The sequence below is a fragment of the Pongo abelii genome, chromosome 9, assembly GCF_028885655.2.
Source record: "Pongo abelii isolate AG06213 chromosome 9, NHGRI_mPonAbe1-v2.0_pri, whole genome shotgun sequence".
NCBI classification, from domain to species: domain Eukaryota; kingdom Metazoa; phylum Chordata; class Mammalia; order Primates; family Hominidae; genus Pongo; species Pongo abelii.
Window position 1 is genome coordinate 78,099,511 of NC_071994.2, and position 25,566 is coordinate 78,125,076.

Genomic DNA, 25,566 nt, shown 5'->3' on the forward strand with positions numbered 1-25,566 from the left:
GCTTCCAGGGGTTCTGGGAATAAATTAGTGAGAGGTACATAAATTTAGCAAATGAAAAAACTAGGTGGTTATTAACTCCAGGGAAAACCAAGTTTAAAAGAATTAAAATATGATACATTATATGGCTCAGCTCAAAAAGATAACATGGTGATAATACTGTAATGTTGCATACTGATTTAGCCAAAAATTATGATGTTGACCCTAGTGAATGGATGGGAGGAAGGGGAAGTGTAGGTATTTTGGAAGAGGTGGGGAAGCAGTGTGTAAGAGAGCTATATCTTCATCTTCCCCAGTATGTTGTCAGTAGATCATTTTTAAAGCCATAGAGTCGAGAAACAGGAATAAAAGGATATTAATAGAAACATAGAGGGAAAATATCAGGGGGGAAAAGCAGCCTAAAGTGATGAGAATAATAAGCTTGGAGGTCTAGGAATGGAGATAAAGCTCTAGGGTATTTTAACTAATAAACATGTAAACTAATGTTTTTAATATCAGGCTTGTAGAACAATTTTGTTTTTTCAACCATGTATATGTTTTATTTTGATAAAAAACATTGATTTTTAAGTACTTTTGGTGACTTCATTTATGCAAAGTCTTTGCAAACTAACAATACAATTCAGTGAACATTTATTCAATACCTGCTCTGTTAGACCATTGTACAAGAGACAGACATGTAAACATGTGATTGTAAAACAAACCCTAATGTGACTACCTGCTCCCAAATGATGAATAAATACTGATATCTCATAGAAGCACCTCACTTCTTTCGGGACTAGGGGAAGGCTTCAGAGAGGATAGAACATTTGCACTGGGCCCTGAAGGGTGGGGGCAATCTGAAGAGGAGGTTCAGTGCCAGCTGTGGCCAGTGTTGTCAGATCCCACCATCACTAGAAAAGGAGATGTGTTTAGGAAAGAAGTCTGGTGGAGCTGTGGGAGGCTGTTTTGACTTCTCTGCCTCTCCTAGACATTTATATTAGTCATTTCTTCCTGAGGATTTTCTCCTCCCTGCCCTATCACCCAGACACTCTTAATTTTAGTATTGACTTTACCATGCTGAGTTATATGTGGTTCTCTCCCCACTGGCACCCTGCCTCTTAAACTTTTGGTCTAATTTAGAGAAGGACAAGGGAAGGGAAAAGAAAATATTGGTTTCACCTGGCCAGATGTAGATTCCTGAATATAAAGATAGGAACTCTCTTTCCTGACCTCATGGGCTGCTAGATATAGCTGTTATCTTTTTTAAGGCACTAAGATTAAACTGTCATTTTCACAGTTTGAACGTAATTTTTAGAACCCTCAAGAGTAATATAGGACACATCTAATTTTTTCAAAGAAGTATAATTGTTTCACAACTATAAAATATTTCTCTGTGAAGATGCTTTTCAGAAGTAACTGGGCAAGTCATTATGGTGTGTGTACATGTGTAACATCCTCCAACTTTAGAATTTTGTACCCTGGATTTGTTTTCTTTTATATTGTTGGGTCCAAAAGAGGAAAGGCTGGCTTAGAACTAAATAGCAGAACTAAACCATATGTTTTGTACCAAATTAGAAACAGGTGAAGGTTGTTAAAATCCAGCAAGCACTTAGAAAAGCTTGAGACACAAGTTTGTATTAAAGGCAGGTGGTTATATGTACAATAAAAAACAGTCACCAGCACACTGGCTTATTGATACATATGTGATTGATCTTTTTGGATAAAAACAAGGAGGAGTTAATAAATCACTGCACATAGCTATAAAGATGTTTGGGCTTGAAAGCCTAGCCTGTAAGAGCAAATGTGGACCCTGAAGGAAATTTATGAAGCCTAGATCCTTTTAGCTTTACTTAACAGCTAACATCTGACTGACCCAGAGGGACCATGGAAATTTATTGCTGGGCCATTCAAATATTTAAGCTGTTGTGTGATGCAGAACAGGTAAAGATTAGCCCAATAATAAATATGAGGCTATAAAATAAAATGAGATTTCGATGACTTGTAAGTACTTGTCAGAGGTCAGCTCCAAATGACTGGTCAGAAATGGTAAAAACTTGTTGATAATTAAAGGGGATTGACTATGACAACCTAGATGTTTGCATTGGTTGCTGTCAGATCAGTGATCCTTGGAGTTTCCTCCTCCTTTGAAGTCCCAGATCAGTGATCCTTGGAGTTTCCTCCTCCTTTGAAGTCCATGCTTAACAAAATGACTTAGGGGCCTCTAAATTGTCTTTTTGTGCTCTGAAATTGGGCAAGATGATGAATTGAGGTGATTCCTTTTGCAATTTTATCATTGAAATATGTCTTTCTCAAATGCCTTCTGAATATAATGCAATTCCTAGACAGCATATTCGCTTTAGAAAACTGACTTTAGCTAACTTATGTGTGTAATTTTGAGCATTGACATCCAGAAAGCAGGTAAAGTTTTTAGGCTTTTTATGATAGATGATCTAAAATTAGCCTTTAAAACTTAAGTAGTTTAACAGATTTATGTACACCATTATTGAAAAGTTGATTTAGTGGAATTAAGTGGATGTAAGGAACATGGCTGTGCTGCAGCCAAGCAGGCATAGGACGAGGTAATCAGTCTAGATGACTCAGCGGGATTGGGGCGCAAGCGCACAGTATCATATCTTACATAATCATAGCCATGTAGACACAGCATAGAGAAGCTCCCCACCTGGCTCTCAGCCGCTATTGTTTGTGTAGTATATAAATGTAACACTAACCCTGTGAAGGGGCTGCTGAGTAAAGCCATGTCTCATCTACCTGCTGTCTCTTGAGTGTTCTTCCAGCTCCCTGCCCCACATCCACACACTCCCCTCAGCCCTCAGCTGGGGCTGGAACCTGACCCTGAGCATGACAGTGGATTTTTCAAAAACTTTCCAAATATTCTACCCACTTGTATTTATTTAAGCCCCAAAAGCAATAATGTATATAATATTGTTAATAGGACTATGGAAGTTACATGAATGAGATCTACAGTTATTGGTATTGACAATCTTTGCCTTGACTTAACTCTAAACATAAAATGTAGATTTGGTGGTGTTCAGAGTGCCAGCTTATCAAATCACTTGGTAAATTTGGCAATGATTTGATATATGAACATCTGATTTGTGGGGAGAAGAAAGCCCCTAGTTTTTAATAGAAATCTTGAATGAAATGAAATTTACAAATAATACAGCTTTACAAAATGGGGTTATTACTTGATGGAGAGCATGGAATAGAATAAAAAGCAGAGGCTTAGGAGTCAGACAGGCATGGGTTGGAAGTAGCTCCACCACTTCTACTTCACCCATACATTCACCCCTCCCTCCATTCCACAAATAAATGCGTTCCAGACACAGGGCTCTTGGAACTGGGATACAGCATCAGTAAGACTTCGGCTCATAGTTCACATTCCTTTGGAAGATTCAAGGAGTAAACAAGCAACTACAATACAGTGTCAAAGGTACCCTGTTAGGGATTGTACAGGGTTCTGTGAAGACACATGGGGAGAAATAACTAATTCAAACTTGGGGCAGGGGTGAAGTGGATTGGAGACGGGTGGCTGTTGTGGAGTGTTAGGAAACGCTGTGTGACCATGGGCACTAAATTAATAGTGCTTGCAGGACAATTGCTAGGATTGTATAGATAAAGTATAATAAGTACAATACCTGCTGCATAATAATATTGCATAAATGCAATCCAGCATCAACATCATTGTTATTGCTGTCATTTTATCGGTACTCACTGGCGTTTGCTCTAATGGTAGAGGGCTCTACCTGCTATTAATCTGTGGCAAACAACATTCTGTAATTTAGGATCTTCTCTCAACCCAATAATTTTTTCTTTTGAGCAGAACTCAAAGCACTTTCTAAAAATAAGAGTTGGTTGTCTAGGTATATTAAAACCAAGAAAGAAAGAGTAATAAGAACATACCTGAATCTTGAAATCTTCCATATTGATTCCTGTGTTTTGTTTTGGTTTTTAATTCACAGAGCTATATGTTACTTAGTTCTCCTTCAATATTTACTTAATATATTCATTTGTTTAATCATTCATTTGCAGTTATTTGTTGAATACCCACTTTGAATAAGAATCTGAGCTTAACACCCATGTCCTCAAGGAAATTGCGTTTTAATTCAGGAAGTAAGACATTTGTATAAACGGCTAAAATAGTGAGTAGAAAGTGCCAGGTGCATAAGAATGCTTTTTGATTTCAGAAGGCAACAAAATGAATAAAATACACTGTCTTTCTCGAGACACTTACAGATAGGAGTGGAGGAAAAGAAAAGGGAAATCACGTATACCGTTAAGAAAGGTAATAATAATAATTGAATGCCTACTGTATCCTACTGACTGTGCTGGGTCATAGATTTTTTTTAAATGCATTTTGTAATGTAGATTTGAAGTTGAGTCATAGATTTTCTTGTTTAATTTTCACAGCAATCCTGAAAGATTGCTATTATTAAACCTATTTTAGAGTTTTGGAAACAATTTCAGAGTAGCATGTTCTAGTTTACATCACAAGTAAATAACAAAGTTCTGCCCCTCTGACTTCAAAGCCTTAACTTATTGTACCTAAATAGCCCTTTTGCCTTTCTCCTCTTCTCATCTCAAAATAGGTATCAGCACAAAAATTAAATAAACAATTTTTATATAAAGGATTGAGTACCTGTTATCAGCACTGTATAAGGAAGTGATTTATAGACAATATAGAATTAGATGTCCTGATACATTTAAGCAAATCAATATTATATGCACACATTGTGAAGTGTTGTCTTTAGATATTTTAAATGGTGAATAGGTTTTCTTCCAAATTTATGTTCCAGATGGAAATATCTTCTGGCATTACCAAGTATTTATGCACCTTGCATGCTTAATTGTGGATTTGGTTGTTTTTTTTCTTAACATTTACAGATTTTTGTGGGAAACAGGTGCTGTTAAATCCAGGCAAATGCAGGATGGCTGTTAATGTTGTGGAATGTGATTTTGATTTGCTTGGCAGAATTTTTATTTTACAAAATTGACTATTAAAAAAAGACATGGTTTCCATCCTTTAATTTTACTCTGTTCACTGAAATTTGCCTGTGGACTGTTTTTCAACAGTTACAAAAAGGGTGTGGAAAAACTGGAAGGTTTCTATAAGGAAATTGATATTGAGTTCTTTAACAATTTCCACAGCCCTGCAACTTACCAAGTAAAAAAAAGGGGGGGGGGATTATTTTTAACCTTCTTACTAAAATTACCTGGAATTCGATTTCCCTGAAATTCCATTTTTTTTTTTAGTATAGCTCTGTCTAAAATATTGTATATAATATTGGCAAAGAGAATATTCTGATGTAAATCTTCTCATTACATGATTTCTCCTTTAAAAACTTTGGGGTGATATTTTATTTCCTGTTATATCAAATTTAACCTCTTTTGGTTGGTACACATGTCTCATTATATTTTCTCTCTCTTTTCTTCCCCCAAAGGAGGAGGAAAAAACAATCACTCCTCTTTTTGTTCTTCCGTGATGGCTTTTAGGATAGAGACCAGCCCATGGCCTGGCATGGTGTGTGTAGAGGGCCCTACCTAATCTGTCACATACCTTCCTATGCAACTTCAAAGTCGTCCCTCGCCGTTCCTCCTTCAGTCCAGTTCTATTGGCCTTCTTGCCAATCCTTGAAGCAGCATGTCTCCTCCTTCCACAGGGCCTTTACACAAGCTGCTTCCTCTAACCAGAACATTTCTTCCTTTAGCACCTACCCATCTCATTTATTAGGCTGATGATATGAGCACTATCTGTCTAATCCACTGGACTCTAACCTCATGTTTGTGTTTGCCCAGCCTTATATCCCTACCACCTAACACCATACCTGGCCCATAGTACGAGTTCTTTGAAAATTTGTTGAATGAATAAACAGCATCCACAGTGGTCATTTTCCTTCTTCCCCCCTGTTATGCTGAAAGAGTTGCCCTTGTCTCACCTGCTGTCTAAGGCAGACCCTTCTGTACTCTCACCTGTGTGGTAAGGAAGCTCTCCTCTTTCACCTCAGGACATGTTTCCTGCTGTGCCTCACCGCATCCCTGCAGCTGCTGAGCTCCCCTCTCTCTATGCCAGGCTTGCCACCAGCTTCATTTCCTTACCTCTAGCCACTGCTGAACTCATACCAGTCGGCCTTCATCCCCTGCTACTTCAGTTGAACTTTCATTTACCATATTATCAGCGCTACCTACCAATGAACCCACAGAGTCAATCCAGTAGACGTTTAATTTTGAGATTCGCTTGACCTGTCTGCAGCACTTAACTGTTGATATCATCCTTCTTACACTAGAAGTTTGTCTGAGCTTTTCTGGTGAGATACTTCTTGGTTTTCCTCGTATCTTTTAACCAGTCCTTTTCTGGCTCCTTCTCCCCATCCTTCATTCATATTCTCAAGGCTCTGAAGTGGTTCTCTTGTATACCATTTCTTTAGGCCATCTCATTCATACCTATGGCTTCAGTTCCCATCTAAAATGTTTATAATTCCTTATTTGATATTTTCAGCCCAAATTTTGTCACCTCATTTTATTTATATATAATAAATATACTTTGTTTATATTATAGAGTATCTATATACTATAGCGTATATAGGTATAAATATATAGTATATAAGTGTATTATATTTATATATAATAAATATATAGCCAGGCGCTGTGGATCATGCCTGTAATCCCAGCACTTTGGGAGGCCAAAGTGGGTGAATCACCGAAGGTCAGGAGTTCCAGACCAGCCAGGCCAACATGGCGAAACCCCATCTCTACTAAAAATACAAAAATTAGCTGGGTATGGTGGTGCACACCTGTAATCCCAGCTACTCGGGAGGCTGAGGCAGGAGAATTGCCCCAACCCAGGAGGCAGAGGTTGCAGTGAGCCGAGATCACACCACTGCACTCAAGCCTGGGCAACAGAGTAAGACTCTGTCTCAAAACACACACACACACACACACACACAAATATACACCTGCTCCTTCTCCCGTGTTTCCTATCACAATTCACAGATACTGCCATCTGCCTCATTTCTCAATTGAGAAACAAAAGGGTCATCTTTGACTCCTCCCCTCTTTACCATTTTGTAACGATCAATCCATCACAAAATTCTTTCAGTTCTTCCGACAAATCTATTCACATGTCTTCCTCTCTACTTCTGGAACCCTAACCAAAACTGTTATTTCTGGCCTGGATTTTGCAATAACCTCCTATCCAGGTCCTGTTCCCCTTTATTTACCACACTGTAGCCAGTCTGGTCTTTAAAAAACATAAACCCCATCCTATTACACCCATGCTTTAAAAAGTTATTATCCTCCCAGCTGGGCACGGTGGTTCACGCCTGTAATCCCAGAACTTTGGGAGGCCGAGGCAGGCGGATCATGAGGTCAGGAGATCGAGACCAGCCTGGCCAACATGGTGAAATCCCGTCTCTACTAAAATACAAAAAATTAGCCACACATGGTGGCATGCGCCTGTAATCCCAGCTACTCGGGAGGCTGAGGCAGGGGAATCACTTGAACCTGGGAGGCGGAGGTTGCAGTGAGCCGAGATTGAGCCACTGCACTCCAGCCTGGTGACAGAGCAAGACTCCATCTCAAAAAAAAAAAAAAAAAAAAAAAGTTATTATTCTCTCATTTTCTTTAAGGATACAGTATATGTTTGGTTCTCTTGTGGTTTATAAAACCTTGCATAGTCTGGTACCTGCTGACCTAACAGCCTAATCTTATGGCACTTCACCCCTCACACTCTTTTTTTCACCCTAGCTCCTAGCTGTTTAATTTCACCCGTAATTTTATAAAAAGATGGCAATTCCATTCTGTCAGTTGCTTAGGTCCAAAACTTTGAAGTCATCCTTGACTCCTCTTCCTCTTACACCTCATAGAAGATCTGTCACCAGATCATGTTGGCTCTGTCTTCAAAATGAGAGAATCCAACCACTTCTCACCACCTCCACAGCCACCATCTTGGTTCAAACCGCTGTCTTCTCTTGCCTAAATTTTTGCAGTAGCCTCCCCTTGTTTCTTTTCTTGCTCCCCTGCAGTTCATCCTCACAGAGCAGCCATTAAACCCTCCAGTGCTTCTCCTGTCATTCAGAGTAAAAACTGAAGTCCTTGCTGTGACCTCCAGGACCCTGCATGATGTAAACTGATTGCTTTGCTGACCTCATCTCCTGGTCCTTTTCCCCTCACTCTGCTCCAGGCACTCTGGTCTGCCTTCACTTCCTTGAATGTGACTATACCAGGCATTCCTGTCTCAAGGCCTTTGCACTTTTCGTTTCACCTGCCTGGAACACTCTCCCCCAGATAGCTTCAAGACTTTCTCACTTCCTTTAGGTTTTTGTTCATATATAATCTTCTCAGTGAACCTCCTCTTATTTGTCATGTCTCTCTCACTGAAATGTAAGCTTCATGAAGACAGGAAGTTTTTTTTGTCATTTTGTTCACTGTGTTAGCTCAGCACCTAGAACAGTGCCTACCATAAGGTGATGATGCAGTAACTATTGCTAAACAAGTGAATGAAGAATAGTATTTGCTTTATTTGTCCAGTGCTCATTAGAGTCTTTGGTATAAAGTAAATCATTTATTGATTGAATCAGTTCTTTTACTCTAATTTCAAATGCTCTTTCATCTTCTTTCTTTCAAATTTCTGACCTTTACTTTCTTCAAAACTAGTTTTAAATTTTCCACCTATAGGAAGCTGCCTACGATTAATCCTGTCACTCAGACTGGAGTGCAGTGGTGTGATCACTGCAACCTTCATCTCCTGGGCTCAAGTGATCCTCCCACCTCAGCCTCCCAAGTAGCTGGGATTACAGGCATACACCATCACGCCTGGCTAATTTTTGTATTTTTAGTAGAGACAGGATTTTGCCATACTACCCAAGCTGGTCTCAAACTCCTGGGCTCAAAGGATCCACCTGCCTTGGTCCCCCAAAGTGCTGAGATTACAGGCATGAGCCACCGCGCCCAGCCTGTTTTTCTCTTATTATTTACCATTAGCTAAACCTTTTGTTCGTTTATTTATGTTGTATCCCAAGATTTTATTATGAAAATTTCTAAACATACAGAAAAGTTGAAAGAATCTTGTAGTGAACACCCATACACCCACCACCTAGATTCTGTGGTTACTTTTGCTGTACCTGTGTTATTGTATCTTTCCATTTATCCATCTGTTTATCTATTATATCAACCTATTTATTTCCATGAATCTTAAAGTAAGTTTCAGATATCAGTAGACTTCCCCTAAATGCTTCATCATGCATATGATTAACCAGAGCTCAATATTTGTTTATGGTTCTTTTTTCTTTTGAGGTAAAATTTATATATAATGAAATATACAAATCTTTTTTTTTTTTTTTTTTTTTTGAGACGGAGTCTCACTCTGTCACCCAGGCTAGAGTCCAGTGGCAGGATCTCGGCTCACTGCAAGCTCCGCCTCCCAGGTTCACGCCATTCCCCTGCCTCAGCCTCCTGAGTAGCTGGGACTACAGGTGCCTGCCACCACACCTGGCTAATTTTTTGTATTTTTAGTAGAGATGGGGTTTCACTGTATTAGCCAGGATGGTCTCGATCTCCTGACCTTGTGATCTGCCCACCACGGCCTCCAAAAGTGCTGGGATTATAGGCGTGAGCCACTGTGCTCGGCCAGAAATATACAAATCTTAAATGAACTATTCTGAGTTCCATCAAATACATAGGCATGTGTGCAGTCCAGCACGTCAAGATACAGATCATTGACCCTCCCCTGAAACTTCCCTCTCTCTTTTTTCTAGTGAATCACTGTCTTTCCCAGTCCCCTACTTAACCATTGTTTAACCGTAAGCATGCAGTATGAACTTCTTTACATAAGGCTTCTTTCACTTGGCATATTATTGTAGGTTCTTTCATCCTCAACACTTAGGTGGTTTTCAGTTTTTGGCTATTGTGAGTAAAGTTGCTGTGAACATTTTTGTACATGGTATTTTTGTGGGCACATGTTTTCATATTTCTTGGGTAAATACTCAGGAACAGAATTGCTACATCATAGGATAAGTGTATGTTTACTTTTATAAGTAACTGCCAGACCTTTTTCTGTAGAGCGTAATGTACATTTTATACTCCCACTCAACAATATATAAGAGTTCTGGTTGCTCCACATCTTAGGTCTCTTTTAATCTGAAGGTTCTCCCCTTCTTTATTTTTCCTTGCATTTTTTTCCTTGTTGTATAAGTTAAACTTATTGTGCAGATCCCTGTGAAGTTCCTCACATTTTGAATTTTGCTGATTGTATTAACATGTTTATCTTTCCTCTGGTGTTACCTATAAACTGGAGATAAAAACTTAGTTGATCATATTCAGTTTTCTTGGCAAGAATACTTCATAGGTGTTACTGATGCTCCCTTTTATATCACATTTGGAAGCACATTATGTCTAGTTATCTCTTTTTTGTGTGTAATGTTAAAATTGATTAGTACCCCTGGCCACTCTTAGTCTAATCTGCCCTCAGTAATCTTTCTGAGGAAGGATTTTAGATTGAGGGTGATTCTGATCAAAGGCCAGAATGACAAGAAGGTGTCAGCTCTGGGAAGATTTAAGGAGCAAACACTTAAAAAACAGAGAAGTCCCAAAGTAGGAAACAAGCTTGGCATGTTCAGGGAACAGAAAGAAAACCAGCATGACTTGAGCATAGTGAGTGCCAAGGAGAATGACATGAGGTAGCAGTGGCTTTAGCCACGTAAGGCCCTGTGGGCTACCCTGTGTGGTTTAAATTTTATTTCAAGTGCAGTGGAAAATCTTTTGATGGTTCTAAGTAGGAGACTGGGTGCCACGATCAGATTTGATTTTTTAAGGATCAGTTGGCTATGGGAAAGAGGGGGAAAATGTCCATTGTTAATCATGCTTTTCATAGATTATAACTTTAGCCCGAACCAATGGATATCTGTTACTTTCTGTGTTACTTTAAATTGATTATGATGTTTAAAATGAGATATCACTTATGGGGGAAAGTTAAATGGCCCTTAGTGTAAAGTTATTAATCCAAAGAAAAATGGAAACTTAAAAAATAGATTTGAATACAGTTAAAATATTAAATGATAAATGGAAACAGAAATATTATTTTAAAATGGCTTATTTTTTAAAGAGTACATTTTGGACTGGTTAATAAATGTGACTTTTTAACGTGGAAACAGATGCTGAAATATTTTCAGTCCCCAGTGTAACCCCCACAGCCAGCCATTTCCATCTCACATGCCTATGGCCTGCCTTATGCTTTCACAGCATTACCATCAACAGTTAAAACTTCAGTGACACTATACAATGTAGCAGAAAAATGCAAGGTGTTTTTTTTTTCCCTCTTTAGTCTTGGCAGGGTAAAACATAGTCCTTTTTACTCTACCAGGTGCTTTACTTTGGCCATAATAATTTAGTATGGGTCTATAGCTTTTGGTCACTTCCCTTACTCGATCATGGGGGAAAAATAGGGGCAGATTGCATGCTGCTGGCATTTTACATTAACATTTTTTTCACAGGTTTTTGTTGTTGTTGTTGTTATTGTCACCCTGGAGGACTTGAATGAGGCTCGTGTGGTTTTTTGTTGTTGTTGTTGTTTTGTTAATTGCTTCTTTGAAGTACATGTAGCCTTAAGACTTATCATAGCCAACCAAGAACTGGTTGCTCCTGATAGTAGGTCATCCCACCAGTTATACAGACTGGTATTCCACAGGAGGAGCCCAGTAGGTATTCATGTTATAATCTATCCCAATTTCTGAACCCCTAAGCATACCAGAGTTAACTCACAATTTACTATAGTTGTTGTAGGGGGGACTTTGGGAAAATAAACATTGAAAAATGTCTTTTAAAATGAGTTTTAGGTCCGGGCATGGTCACTCATGCCTGTAATCTTAACACTTTGGGAGGCCAAAGTGGGAGGATTGCTTGAGCCCAGGAGTTCAAGACCAGCCTGGGCAACATAGTGAGACCTTGTCTCTATCCTCCCGTTCAAAAAGTTAGCCAGGTGTGGTGGTGCACACCTGCAGTCCCAGCTACTTGGGAGACTGAGGCAGGAGTATCACTTGTGCCCGGGAGGTCAGTGGCTGCAGTGAGTCATGATCATGCCACTGCACTCCAGCCTGCGTGACAGAGCAAGACCCTAGCTCAAAAAAAAAAAAAAAAAAAAGGAATTTTATTGTCTTTGGCAGATACCCTGATTTTATTTTGGTCACTTCTTTAAATGTGATATAGCCGTCAAATAAAGCATGAGGCAGCAAGAACAAGAATTACGCACATGTGAATGTGAATCATGAAGTGTGGGAAAATTAATGCACTACCACCAGAGCATGAGATAAATGAATACGGAAACAACTACCAATCAATCTCTAGGCATTAAATAGGCAACAGGAAGGTCGAAGGAGAATCATTGAGTCCTGGAGTGGTCAAGGGCAATTTAAAAAGGAATGTGACAACTTGAACTAGATCTCATAAAGGATGGAATAGTATTTAAATAGGAAAGCAAGAAAGATGGACACTTTCGAGAAGTAAGTAAAGGCAGAGAAAGAAAAGTGAACTTGATGTGTTTGTGACACTGTGAGGAAACCTCTTGAGCAAAAGGTGACAGATAAATTGGGCAGACAGGTCAGATCACTTAGGCCTCGAAAGGTAGGCAGAGGAGTTGAAATTGAAAACAATAACTGATTATGAAGCAGGGCTGAGAAGTGACATGATAAGAGGTCTTACTTAAAAGAAAATAGTAAGTTATATTTGTGTCATGCTTTGCAGTTGCAGTGTGCTTTCTCAATCTTGTGATGTTGTATCCTCACAAGATACTTGTGAAGAACGCAGGAAAGATGATAGTTTCTCCACTTTACAGCTTAAGAACTTAGCATTAAACTAGTTATGATTTACCCAAGTTCATATAACAACTAAGTATGTAATGGAGCTGAGACTAGAAAAACTGTGTCTTTTCTGTTGTAATTCAGTTTTTAAAAACCTACTGGGCTTCCTAAAATCAGTCTGACAGTGATATGGAGAATGAACTGGCATTAAGGATTCTGGCTAGGTAGTAAGCAAATTGATAAGAGCTTGGACCAATGATTCTCAACTGGAGGCAGTTTGAACTCCTTTCCCCACCCACCCAGGCAACATTGAGTGATGTCTAGAGACATTTTTGGTTATCACCGCTGGGAGTTGAGTGCTATTGGCTTTTAGTGAGTAGAGGATAGAGATGCTGACCCTGCTAAACATCCTGTAGTGTATAGGACAGCACCCCACAACAAAGAATTATCCAGAGTGGCAGCAGGAATGGAGAATGTTACAGAGGGGAAATGACTTGTCAGCTTGGTGAAGCACTGCATATGTAAAAGGCAAATCAGGTGGGTAAAGTTGAATGCCACTCTAAGTCCAAGTAATTGATAGAGAAAGTTGTAATGGCAAACTAGTCTGGACAGGAGAAAGTATACCGAGTTTGAGGTAAAGTCATTGCCTCAGAATATATTGAGTCCATGTTGTCACATTTTCTATAAATACGAATGGCAGAAGTAATCTTAATATGTATGATTTAAAAATTTGAATTAACTATAGCCATGTCCTCATCCCCAGTTGCCATCAAATAACTAAATCTGGATGTGAGGCTCTGAAGGTGAAGGCAAGAAACTATTAGCAGCTTGGAGTCCTTTGTAGAAATGTCTGGGTTGGTGGGGAGAGGGTAGTGTTTATAATAGTGTATCTTTTATAAATATTTAAAGTTTGAAAATCAGTTTCTTTTCACAGTTTTTTTCAAGTTGTGTGTGATATATTTTTCATGTGTTACGTCTCTGTAGGTGTGTATATGTATATATATGTGAATTAGTAAAAAAGAAAAATCCTGCTCAGACTCAGCCTGTACATAGGAATTTCTTTTTTTGGTACTTCACTTACCAGATTTCAGTCGTTCTACTTTGCAACCTTAGCTGCTACCTATCATGATGACTCTTTGGCTTTAGAGTCTCAATTTTTTCTTGGTTCCTGAAGGAAAAAATGAAATTGAGAGGTGACAGTGTGCTGGCAGCCCTCACAGCCCTCACTCGCTCTGGGCGCCTCCTCTGCCTGGGCTCCCACTTTGGCGGCACTTGAGTAGCCCTTCAGCCCACCACTGCACTGGGGGAGCCCCTTTCTGGGCTGGCCAAGGCCGGAGCCGGCTCCTTCAGCTTGCAGGGAGGTGTGGAGGGAGAGGCGCAAGCGGGAACCAGGGCTGCGCGTGGCGCTTGCGGGCCAGCTGGAGTTTCAGGTAGGCATGGGCTTGGCGGGCCCCGCACTCGGAGCGGCCGGCCGGCCCTGCTGGCCCCAGGCAGTGAGGGGCTTAGCACCCGGGCCAGCAGCTGCCAAGGGTGTGCTGGGTCCCCCAGCAGTGCCGGCCCACCCGGGCTGCACTCGATTTCTTGCCGGGCCTCAGCTGCCTCCCCGCGGGGCAGGGCTGGGGACCTGCAGCCTGCCATGCCTGACCCTCCCCCTCCTCCGTGGGCTCCTGTGTGGCCCAAGCCTCCCCAATGAACGCTGCCCCCTGCTCCATGGCACCCAGTCCCATCGACCACCCAAGGGCTGAGGAGTGCGGGCTCATGGCGTGGGACTGGCAGGCAGCTCCACCTGCGTCCCTGGTGCGGGATCTACTGGGTGAAGCCAGCTGGGCTCCTAAGTCTGGTGGGGACTTGGAGAACCTTTATGTCTAGCTAAGGGATTGTAAATACACCAATTGGCACTGTGTATCTAGCTCAAGGTTTGTAAACACACCAATCAGCACCCTGTGTCTAGCTCAGGGTTTGTGAATGTACCAGTCCACACTCTGTATCTAGCTACTCTGGTAGGGACTTGGAGAACCTTTGTGTCCACACTCTGTATCTAGCTAATCTAGTGAGGACGTGGAGAACCTTTGTGTCTAGCTCAGGGATTGTAAACGCACCAATCAGTGCCCTGTCAAAACAGACCACTCGGCTCTCTGTAAAATGAACCAATCAGCATGATGTGGGTGGGGCCAGATAAGAGAATAAAAGCAGGCTGCCCGCGCCAGCAGTGGCAACCTGCTCGGGTCCCCTTCCACTCTGTGAAAGCTTTGTTCTTTCGTTCTTTGCAATAAATCTTGCTGCTGCTCGCTCTTTGGGTCCACACTGCCTTTATGAGCTGTAACACTCACCGCGAACGTCTGCAGCTTCACTCCTGAAGCCGGCGAGACCACGAACCCACCGGGAGGAACGAAAAACTCCAGACGCGCCGCCTTAAGAGCTGTAACACTCACCGCGGAGGTCCGCAGCTTCACTCCTGAGCCAGCAAGACCACGCACCCCACCAGAAGGAAGAAACTCCGAACACATCCGAACATCAGAAGGAACAAACTCCGGACACGCCGCCTTTAAGAACTGTAACACTCAGGGCGAGGGTCCGCGGCTTCATTCTTGAGGTCAGTGAGACCAAGAACCCACCAATTCCGGACACAAAATTATATTCAGTATGTTTAGTTTCACATATTGAGAATTATAAAATCTTGGAGTTGGAGGAGATAGATACTATACCTCATTGAGCCCAGTGGATCATCCAGTATTTGATTCCTCCTGTGTTAGTCTCTCAAGCTACTGTAAGTTACCACAAACTTGATGAGATAAACAGCAGAAATTTGCTCTCACACAGTTCTGGAGGCCAGAAGTCCAAAATCAAAGTGTCATCAGGGCCACACTCCTTTCTTTATCCTTTCCAGCTTCTGGTGGCGCCAGGCATTGCCTGGCTTCTGGCTGCATAACTAAGCTCTGCCTCCATCTACACACAACCTCTTTTCCCTTTGTCTCACCTCTGTGTTTCCTTATTATGATACTTACTAGATTGAGGGCCCTCCTGAATAATAAAAAATGATCTCAACTCAATATCCTTAACTATTTTAGATCTTTTCATCAAATAAGGTCACTTAGACAGGTCCCAAGGATTAGAATATGGACATATCTTTTTGGAGGCCACCGTGTAACCCGCTACATCCACTGAATACATGTCCATTGTTTGTTTGTGTTTGTTGCCCTTCTCTACTTGGCTGCCTGTAACCAAGATCTTTAGGATTTTGAATAACTTTGTGGTGAAATCAATCTCCTGTAACGCATATACCATTCACTTTGGTTCTCCCTGCTTGAAGCCATGCAGAAAAAAACGAATTCTTTTTCTCTCTGAAAGTCCTTCATTTGTTGTCCCTGAGACTTCAGTCCTCCAGGACAAACATCTCTGGTTCCTTCAACAATTTCTCTCAATACTGACTCCTGTTCCCCCAATCATCCTGGGTTTGCTTCTCTAAAGCATTCAGAGGCAATAGAGAGAATACTGGATTTATTATTGAAGACCTAATACTGAAGCCATGTCTCTTCCACTTCCTACTTAGGTGACCAAGCCAAATCAGTTTATTTTAAATAACAATAATACTGACTACTTCATTATTTTACTGCATGCTTTATATAGTTAAATGAGATTGTTATAAACGTTCTCTAGAAACATAACCTTTAAGTAAGGATACAAGTGTTCTTCTGTCTATTTGTAAAATACTTTCACTCCCAGAACTGAACATAGGTCTCTTGGTACAGTCTAACCTAGAACAAAGTAGTTATCACTATCACCTTCACCAGCTGAGCTGCTCTGCTTCTGTTACCACAGCCTGGGATCGCATTAGCTTTTTTGGTAGTCATCGCATAATTCTTAACTCGTATTGAAACTGTTCTGTACTAAAGAGTTCCAAATATTTTTCACAAATAATCTTTTTTTTAAAAAAAATTCAACAAATATTTATTGCGTTCTGCTAGTAGCAGTGCTTATTAGACACTTGACAGAGAGGCAAAGAGGAAGAAAATAAAATTTCTGGCCACTTGGAGCCTACAGTATCATAAGGGAGACATACATTAACCAAGTAATCACACAGTGAGTGTAAATTTACAACCTGAGACAGACTGGAAAAAGAAAGGGTTGCAAACTGACCTAAGCCAGTTTGATAGTTCACAATGATATGAGTATTTACAGTAGATAAAGGTGGGCTCTGATAATTAAGATTGGAGGTCTGCAGTTCTCCCTACTAACCTCTTCACCACCTGGTGTTAGTTACAGTGACACTAAGGCTCAGATGGAATTTTGTCACACATGTAATCTATTTATTGCTTTCTAATTCCTTGATTTTTCTATTATGTATAGAAAGAGCTACAAGGTATGGTTCAAATAAGGCCATGTGAAGACAGGAGAGTCCGTGAATTTTCAATGTGGAAATTTAATTTAATTTGAAAATAATATTAGCCATTTTAATTGAATATAATAATAAATTGCATTGAATCTTCATAGGAAATATATAGTTCATCCTTCAGTTATTTAATGTAATACTCCTTTAATGAGTCCTCTTTGTGGTGTTATGGACCTGCTTCTGGTTGTACTTTAATGACCACATTCTTATCTAAAGCTTCTATAGCTTGCTAATGTAATTCTCCAATATAAAATTTGTATCTTATGTTGTGATGATAATAGGTTTTATCCTTTAAAATGGGTATTTTTCAAGATTGATAGATCTATAAATACATGTACTTTTGCAAAGTAAGATGAATGCGTGATAGTTATAAGCTATTATACTATTCAACTTCAAGTGACCTAAGAATTTGAAAGCAATGTAAAATGTAAATTCTGTCCTAATATTTGATCTGTCTTTGCATTGCCTTATCCAAACCATACCTTGTGGCTTTTTGTATAAATAAGTCCCACTGAAGTCATAATAAAGTCAAATGTTGTGAAATCAATTTTTTAGGAATGTTGAAGCTTGGTTTTCAATGTATGCTGATCTCAATTTACTCTTCTAACATACAAAACAGTTTCTAGGTTTATACCTTGAAAATAGAGATAGCTATGGGTTTGGAGAGCTGTTCAGATAGTCTACATCTGAAGCTTATAGAATAACAGCTAGACAGCACAGAGGTTTAGGACTGTAGTAGATTTTCTCTAAAGTGCCCCTGTTGGGTATTTGCAAATATGTCGTTTCTTTGCAGGCTACCCATCTGAATTTGAATGATTCCCAGACATCTTGCAAAAGCCTGGTGTTGCACTTTGCTTGTCCTGAATTTGCTATGCTGTCACTTTTATGCATCTCAATTTGAGGCCAAACCACATGTCCTAGTTTATTTTTTACTGTTTCAATTAAATATAAATCTCTGTCTTCTTGATGGGTGAGTGAAGCATTTGGTGTTCCTTTAGTAGAGAATAAATACAGTTCATGACCGTGCTCACTCCCCAGTGCCTATAATTTTATAGTGTAACAAATTTGCCTTTGGATACTATATAGCCAGCAACTCCTGAGAATTTATTATAAAGCCCTTAAATTCTGTTTCCTTTATTTTATTTTCTCTAGAAAATAATATCCTCTAGGCTTTATGGAATGTTTCTTTTCCTCAGGCAATTAAAAGACAATTGAAATTAAGACTAGTAATTGTCACCTGCCATTCATTTCAATAAGATTATTTTATTCTTGAGAATAATTGTATATCGCAGAAGTAAGGAAGATGAAGTTTTCTTCTTGACCCTAAGTAATAATTGATCTGTTTGTAAAGAAATCTGTATCAGATGCTAAAACTTTTGCTTGATCTTGAGAATCAGAAAACAATGACTAAACTATAGGTATGCTCTAACCTTTTCTTCATTTGCAGGTGTAAAGAAGGGGAATAGTGAAGGGAGTTACTCTCTAAAATAACTCATTATCTTTATGAAGATCTGGATCGCATGCCTTTGTTGCTCCAGTGAGGCAGGTTAAAATGGAAAGTCATGTATGAGAGCCTTATGGCATGAGCACATTGCCTTAGAGAAGTTGCATCCAAATAGCCATCCCTGTAAATGTGAATGAATATTTTAATGAATTTTGGCTCATATTGGCACTGTTGATTTCACTGGTCACCTTAAAAGAAACAGAAATCTTATATATTGCTTCTAAGTCTGATTTTTTTTCCTTCTTAATCTTTCTCTACCATTTAGTAGAAGCTGAGATGTCGGGTCCAAGATATTAGAGGGAAAAATTTCTGGGATCTTAATCTTAGCTAAGGTGGCAAGTTTATGATATGTAAATAGGAACCAGTGGCCTCAACTCCTTGGGGTAGGTTGGTCACTTTCTTAAACATTAGTTCCTTGTTCTGTGACCTGTTCACTTTTTCTTTTGAAAAAAAGCAGCCGTTATTCTGACTTAATTAATATTATAAAGATGTCAGTAGATTGCAATGACTATAACTAGGTGACTTAGTCCAATTCAGATGTTTATGCTGTATCTAAGAAACTTCAGCCTCTGTTGACAACTTGGAGGTTGTATTTACTCAGCTTTTGAAAATATCTGATCCTTCTTTACCTTTCTTAGGTTTCCACTGTATCCAAAAGGAGGGGAGAAGTTGCAGTTTGATTATGGTGTCTATCTTCTGAACAAAAATATAGCACAGGTAAGTCTCTGTTCTTCACTTCTCTCCTACTTCCCATGCACAGCCTATTTCCTTAGATTGCCAGCCTTTTTTCTTTATAAATATGCACTGCAGTTGACCCTTGTGTTTAACCAGTTACATTAGTAATACACAGTTCTTTTTTTGACCACAGTCTTTTTCCGTGCCCTTAAAATGACTACAGAGAAGCAATGAATACAAATTGGAATCCTCTTGCTACTTGCTAAACTCAGAATCTCTTTCTGTATTTTTACTTGCTGTTAGACTATACTTCAATGTGTGGGCTTCATCATCTCTTGCCTCTGCAGCTTGACCAATTGTAATTTTCTTTTCTTAGACTATTTCTAGGGACTCAATTTGCATTGTTGTTTATGGAGTAAAAGTTCAGTGCCTTTGCAAGTACTTCATGGTCTCCTCACTTTATTATTCAGGGCCCAAAGGAAAATACCAAGCACGTGGTCCTTCCAGTCTGTCTTGGATGTTTGTGGCACTCTCAACATCACATCAGTTAGTATCCCACTTAAATAATGTCTTTCCTTGTGCCATAGTAAGACTATCAGATGCCTAGGTTTGTATTTTCCTGAAAGAAATATGTAGCATTTCTTTAGAACTTCTGGCCCTACTTCAAGACGTAAGCAACAAGTTTTCTAATTATAAAGGAAGACTAACTTCCTTTGTTTTTGATTTTTTTTTGTTTTTATTTTTGTTTTTGTTTTTGAGACGGAGTCTTGCTTTGTTGCCCAGGCTGGAGTGCAGTGGCGCGATCTTGGCTCACTGCAACCTCTACCTCGCAGGTTCAAGCGATTCTCTTGCCTCAGCCTCCTGAGTAGCTGGAATTACAGGCGCATGCCACCACGCCCGGCTGATGTTTTGAATTTTTAGTTAGAGACGGGGTTTCACTGTGTTAGGCAGATGGTCTCGATCTCCTGACCTCGTGATCCGCCCGCCTCGGCCTCCCAAAGTACTGGAATTACAGGCGTGAGCCTTTAAAACGCCCAGCCTATTTATTTTTATAAATAACAAGTGTTTTGTTTTGTTTTCATTGGACATCCTTCCAACTGGAATATCACATGGATGAGTGTCCACAATTTGGCTGTTATTTAAATATATTATGAGCTATATCCTCAGACCTTTTGGTTTTACCAAAGTAATAAGATTTGTGATGCTTTTGTTTTTATCAGCCTATGTTGCCATTTATCCACATGAACCTAACGACTTGCTAAACATTCCCTTATTCATTTCTGATCAGTCTAGAATTATTCCTCTATGTGGTGTCATCTGCCACTCTTCCCTTTAACCAACCTTAGTTTAATGGTGGAGATTTTTTTAATTTGTTTTTTATTAAGATTGTTGTCCTTTTCTGAAATTGGGTCAGATTTCTGGATTGCAATCCTCAGTTTATCATTTGCTTCATCCTTCACACTCATTGTCCTCTCAACCATACTACTTTTACTGTTACTTCCACTCCAGCTCCAGGAAGGCAGCCCTCTGACAGTCTCTGGCCCATGACTCACCTTTCCATGTGCCATTCTTCCCACAACTGATGCTTGCCCACTCTCCATTTTTGGCAGACAAGTATTTCAGTCAAAGAAGAAGGGCTTTAATTCCAAGACTGCCAAGCTCCCACTCTGCTGATCACAGTTCTGTCATACCATGGAAAGGGCAGTGCTTAAACAGAATTGGTCAAAAGAGCTCAGAATGAGGCCAGGTGTGGTGGCTCATGCCTGTAATCCCAGTACTTTGGGAGGCCGAGGTGGGTGGATCGCTTGTGGCCAGGAGTTGGAGACCAGCCTGGGCAACATGGCAAAACCCCATCTCTACTAAAAAATACAACGATTAGCCAGGTGTGGTGGCATGCACCTGTAATCTCAGCTACTGGAGAGGCTGAGGCATGAGAACCTCTTGAACCTGGGAGGCAGAAGTTGCAGTGAGCCGAGATCGTGCCATTGCACTTCCAGCCTGGGTGACAGAGCAAGATTCTGTCTCAAAAAAAAAAAAAAAAAAAAAGTGCTCAGACTAAAACTGCACTAAGGAAGAAGTAAATTAGAGGGCTTCTCCAGCGATGTCAGCTGTGGTGGAAAGAGCATGTAGATATTACAGGATCCAGTTTGAGAGTAAAACTGGCATCATTTAGTAGAACTAAGTTCTGATTTGAGTTCAGAACTTCTCTTCTTGCCCTATTTTCTCTTTCTTGCTCTAGGCACTTAGATCCTAAGGTCAGAAGGCTGTTGGAAGCTTCCTGGTGAAACTTACTCCTGCTGAAATGCCTGTATTTCCTCATATATTCCAGCTTCAAACATACACACAATATGCACATGTGTACAGATGTACACACACATGCACAAACACACTTCTTTCTTCTCAAGGGCCCAAAACGATGGTATGCCAAAGGATCATATAAGGTGTTGCTAAGAATATCACAGCTTGCTTTGGGAGCAAGACCAAGATGGAGGCTATGTGCAGGGGAAAACTTAGCAAAGTCAGCCCTCCTCATCAGACTCTCAACTCTAAGGCCTGTTTGATCCCCACTTCCCAAGAGGCCTCTGACTTTATTATTAACTGAACCAGGGCTGCAAGTGTGCTGACCTAGTTTTACTCATCTGAGAAATGGATTGCTTGTAGTAATTGTGTATCCTCTCCAGCTTTATATATGCTCTTTGAAAATTGAGAGAACAATCAATAGGTTAACTACTCTGAATCCATAGGGAGCAAGTATCCTCCTCTGTGGATTTTCTTTTTTTAATCACACTAGAGGCAGTTTTAAAAGGAGGGGACAGTAAACTTCTTAAAAACTGGCTTTTTTATATTTCAAAATGTATTCAGGAAGCCCTTTTAAGCAGTTAGAAACTTTTAGAACAGTTGTGACCTTTCACTTTTTTTGCTTCAGCTCTGTCTGTTCTGTCTCTCGCTGTTTCTCAGGGAAGCTTTCATTTTGTCTTTGACCTTACTGCCATCACTTTTTCACATTTTGATTTCTAACAAATGAAAGAACCATTAATTGTTATTTCTCCTAAGCAAGCATAATAGCAATCAGGTATTTCCAGCTTTTGAAGGTTTATTTTTCTAGACATATAGACTAATATATGTTGTCAAAGGGGAGTTTGTCTTCTCAGCCAGCTTCGTATGTACCCCATTTCTCAAGATGTGAACAAATCATACTATTAAAATGGCCTCACCTCAGTAATTTATAAGCCACATTAGTGGAGGTGGATGAAAGCATTGGCATGTGTTAAAGTGCCAGAGAAAAAGGAGTGAAGTCATTTAATACTGCATCCATAACTTGGTTGAGGATTTGAATAGTCAATAGGACCTTTCATCACAACCAGAAGTAGTAGTAAAATCACTTTTTTGGTAGAGGAAATGACAGAATTTAGTAATATTTGTTACTTCAGTATTTGGGATCAGTCCAGCCCAAGTTTTGAAAGCACAAGCTTAGAGAGACAGGCCTTCAAGTAGAAATCCTCAAGTGTTGTTTGAAGAGCTGAGAGCACTGGTAAGGCCTGCTTGTCCTCTTCATGTCACTGCTGTCTAAAGGTGTGTGTGTGTGCTGGATTAACTACTGAGAGTGAGTGAAGCAAAATGCCTTGTTTTCAGCACCATTTATTAATATTTGTCAAGTGCCAGCCTCTTCAGTTAGAAATAGCCTTCCTTCTTGGCTAGCATGTAATGCTATAGGAATGGGCCTGTCAAAATTCAGGTGCAGTATAATTGACGTTGACTTTAAAAACCAGATCCTGCCATAATTTCAGTTAGTTCATAAGTACATTATATTATAATTTGTGTAGAGAACAGAAATTTGCTTTTAATTCTCAGAGCATAAAAATTAAATGTAAAACAAAAATTATAATACTTTTATCTTACATTCGTGGGAGCCTTATAGTTTGCGAAGTACATGCATATATATTCACATGATCCCTATCATCACCCTGCAAAGTAAAAAGGGCAGGTGCTATTAAATGGATCTGAGGACAGCTTAGCTTTTGACATTTGTCCCTCCAGTGTCATATCACATAATTTGATAAGTGTGGCAGAGATCCCCTTACTTCTGTATACTTCACTGTTCTATATATTTCCATCCTAAAAGTGCACCAAATCAAAGAAGACGACTTTCCCAGATAGAAAAGGAAGCAAACGTTTTTTGAGAATGGAGATAAAAACTATTTTGCACATCATGATTTTTCCATTAGCAAGCACAATGCCAGAAACACTGTAAGTTCTAAAGAAATTAATAATGAATGGTGATATAGCACCATCACACAAGAAACTAAGATCTAGAAAAGTTAAGTGACTTTAATGAATTTTAAAAATTGTCATACACAAACACAACGCACACACACACAAATAGAATATTATTCAGCCTCTGTAAAGGACATACTGCCATTTGTGACAACACAGATGAACCTGGAGGATATTATGCTAAGTGAAATAAGTCAGACACTGAAAGACAAAGACTGTATGATCTCAATCCTATGCAGAATCTTAAAAGTAAAAGTTGAATAACTAGAAACAGAGAGTAGGATAGTGATTCAGTGGGAGGGAGAGGAGGAAATAGGAAGAAGCAGGCTAAAGGGTATACAAATTTGCAGTTAGATAGGCTGCATAAGTCTGGGGATATAATATACAAAATGAGGATTATAGTTAGTAATATTGTATTGTGTACTGAAAATTTGTCAAGAGTAGATTTCTACAGTTTTTATCACACACACTCATGAATATGTTAATTTGTTTGACTGCTGTAATCATTTCACTATGTATATGTATATCAAAACATCATGTATACCTTAAAACATCTTGTACCCCTTAAATAGATAAAATATAAAAATTTTTTAAAGTTAGGTGACTTGCTTAAAATTCATTAGTTTATTCAACAGTATTTGTTAAGCATGTACTGTGTGCTGTGTACACTGAGTTAGGTTGCAGTGGGTAGAGCAGTGAATAAGATACACAAGATCCCTGATCCCTGCCTCGTTAATATGCTAGACACAAAAGGACAAATATTGTAGCGTTCCATTTATATAAATATCTACAAAAAGCAAACTCATGGAGTCAGAAAGCCACATTAGAGGGCTGGGGGAATAGGAGAGCTATTGCTTAATGATTACAAAGTTTCTGTTGGGGTGATGAAAAAGTTTTGGAAATAGATGGTGACAACTGTTATATAACATTGTGTATTTAATCAATGCCACTGAATTTTACACTTAAACATGGTTTAAATGGCAAATTTGAGTTGTACACTTTAAATGGGTGAATTGTATGTTATGTGAATCATATCTCAATAAAGCTGTTTTAATAAAAGAAAAAGAAAGATCCCTGCCTCATTAAGCTTATAACCTGATGGGAAGAGACATACAATAAACAGAGAAAGTCATTTTAGATTGCAATAAGTGCTGTGATGGAAATTAATTAGGTGATATAATAGAAAATAACTGGAAAAGGACCTACTTTAGATTAAATTGTCAAATAAGCCTTATTGAGGAAGTGACTGTTGAGCTTAGACATGAATGACAAGAAGGAACTAGCCATGCAACCAGCTAGGGAACAGAAAGTTCCTGAAGGTCATGGGAATAGCAAGGGCAAAGGCCCTGAGGTAGGAAAGAGCTATGTTGAGGTAACAGATGGAAGGCTGATGTGGCAGGAGTGTAGTAATTGAGGGGCGGAGGTACCCAGGGAGCATAGCATATAAAACCTCAGAGACCACAGCAGAGTTTCCTAAATTATTCTAAATACAAAGGGAAGATTTGTATTTAAATCTTCACTCAAAGCTGATGAATCGAGTGAAGATTTAAGCAGGAAAGTGGTATGGTTTGATTTGTTTTTTCCCAAAGATCATTCTAGCTACTACTTTTTTTTTGGCCCCACCCACCCATCTCCACATTCTAGCTACTTTAATGGATTGCAGGGAACTAGAGTTGAAGCAGAGTTACCAGTTAGAAGGCTATTTCAGAAGACCAGATTGGGGTGATGGTGGTTTGGATCAGGATGGTAGGGGTAGAGATGGAGAGAAGTGAACAGATTTGAAATATATTATGGGACATGAACTAGTGGACTGAATGTGGGAGATGAGGAAAAAAAGGAATGTCAAGAATGACTCCTAGGTTTTGTGTATGAGCAACTCCTTGGATGATAGTGCCATTTATTGAGATGGGGAAGGATCCAGGAGATGGGAGTGGGGCAAT

At 39.6% G+C, this 25,566-nt stretch overlaps 1 protein-coding gene across 2 annotated transcripts in view; it reads left to right on the plus strand.

Annotated features, from left to right (window-relative positions):
- UVRAG (UV radiation resistance associated) overlaps nt 1–25,566 on the plus strand; it is a 327,393-nt gene that overhangs the window by 231,316 nt on the left and 70,511 nt on the right. For both annotated transcript variants that reach the window (XM_002822260.4, XM_054524839.2), the window contains exon 13: nt 19,315–19,393. In XM_002822260.4, the coding sequence (XP_002822306.1) occupies nt 19,315–19,393 (79 nt within the window). The remainder of the gene's footprint in view (nt 1–19,314; nt 19,394–25,566) is intronic.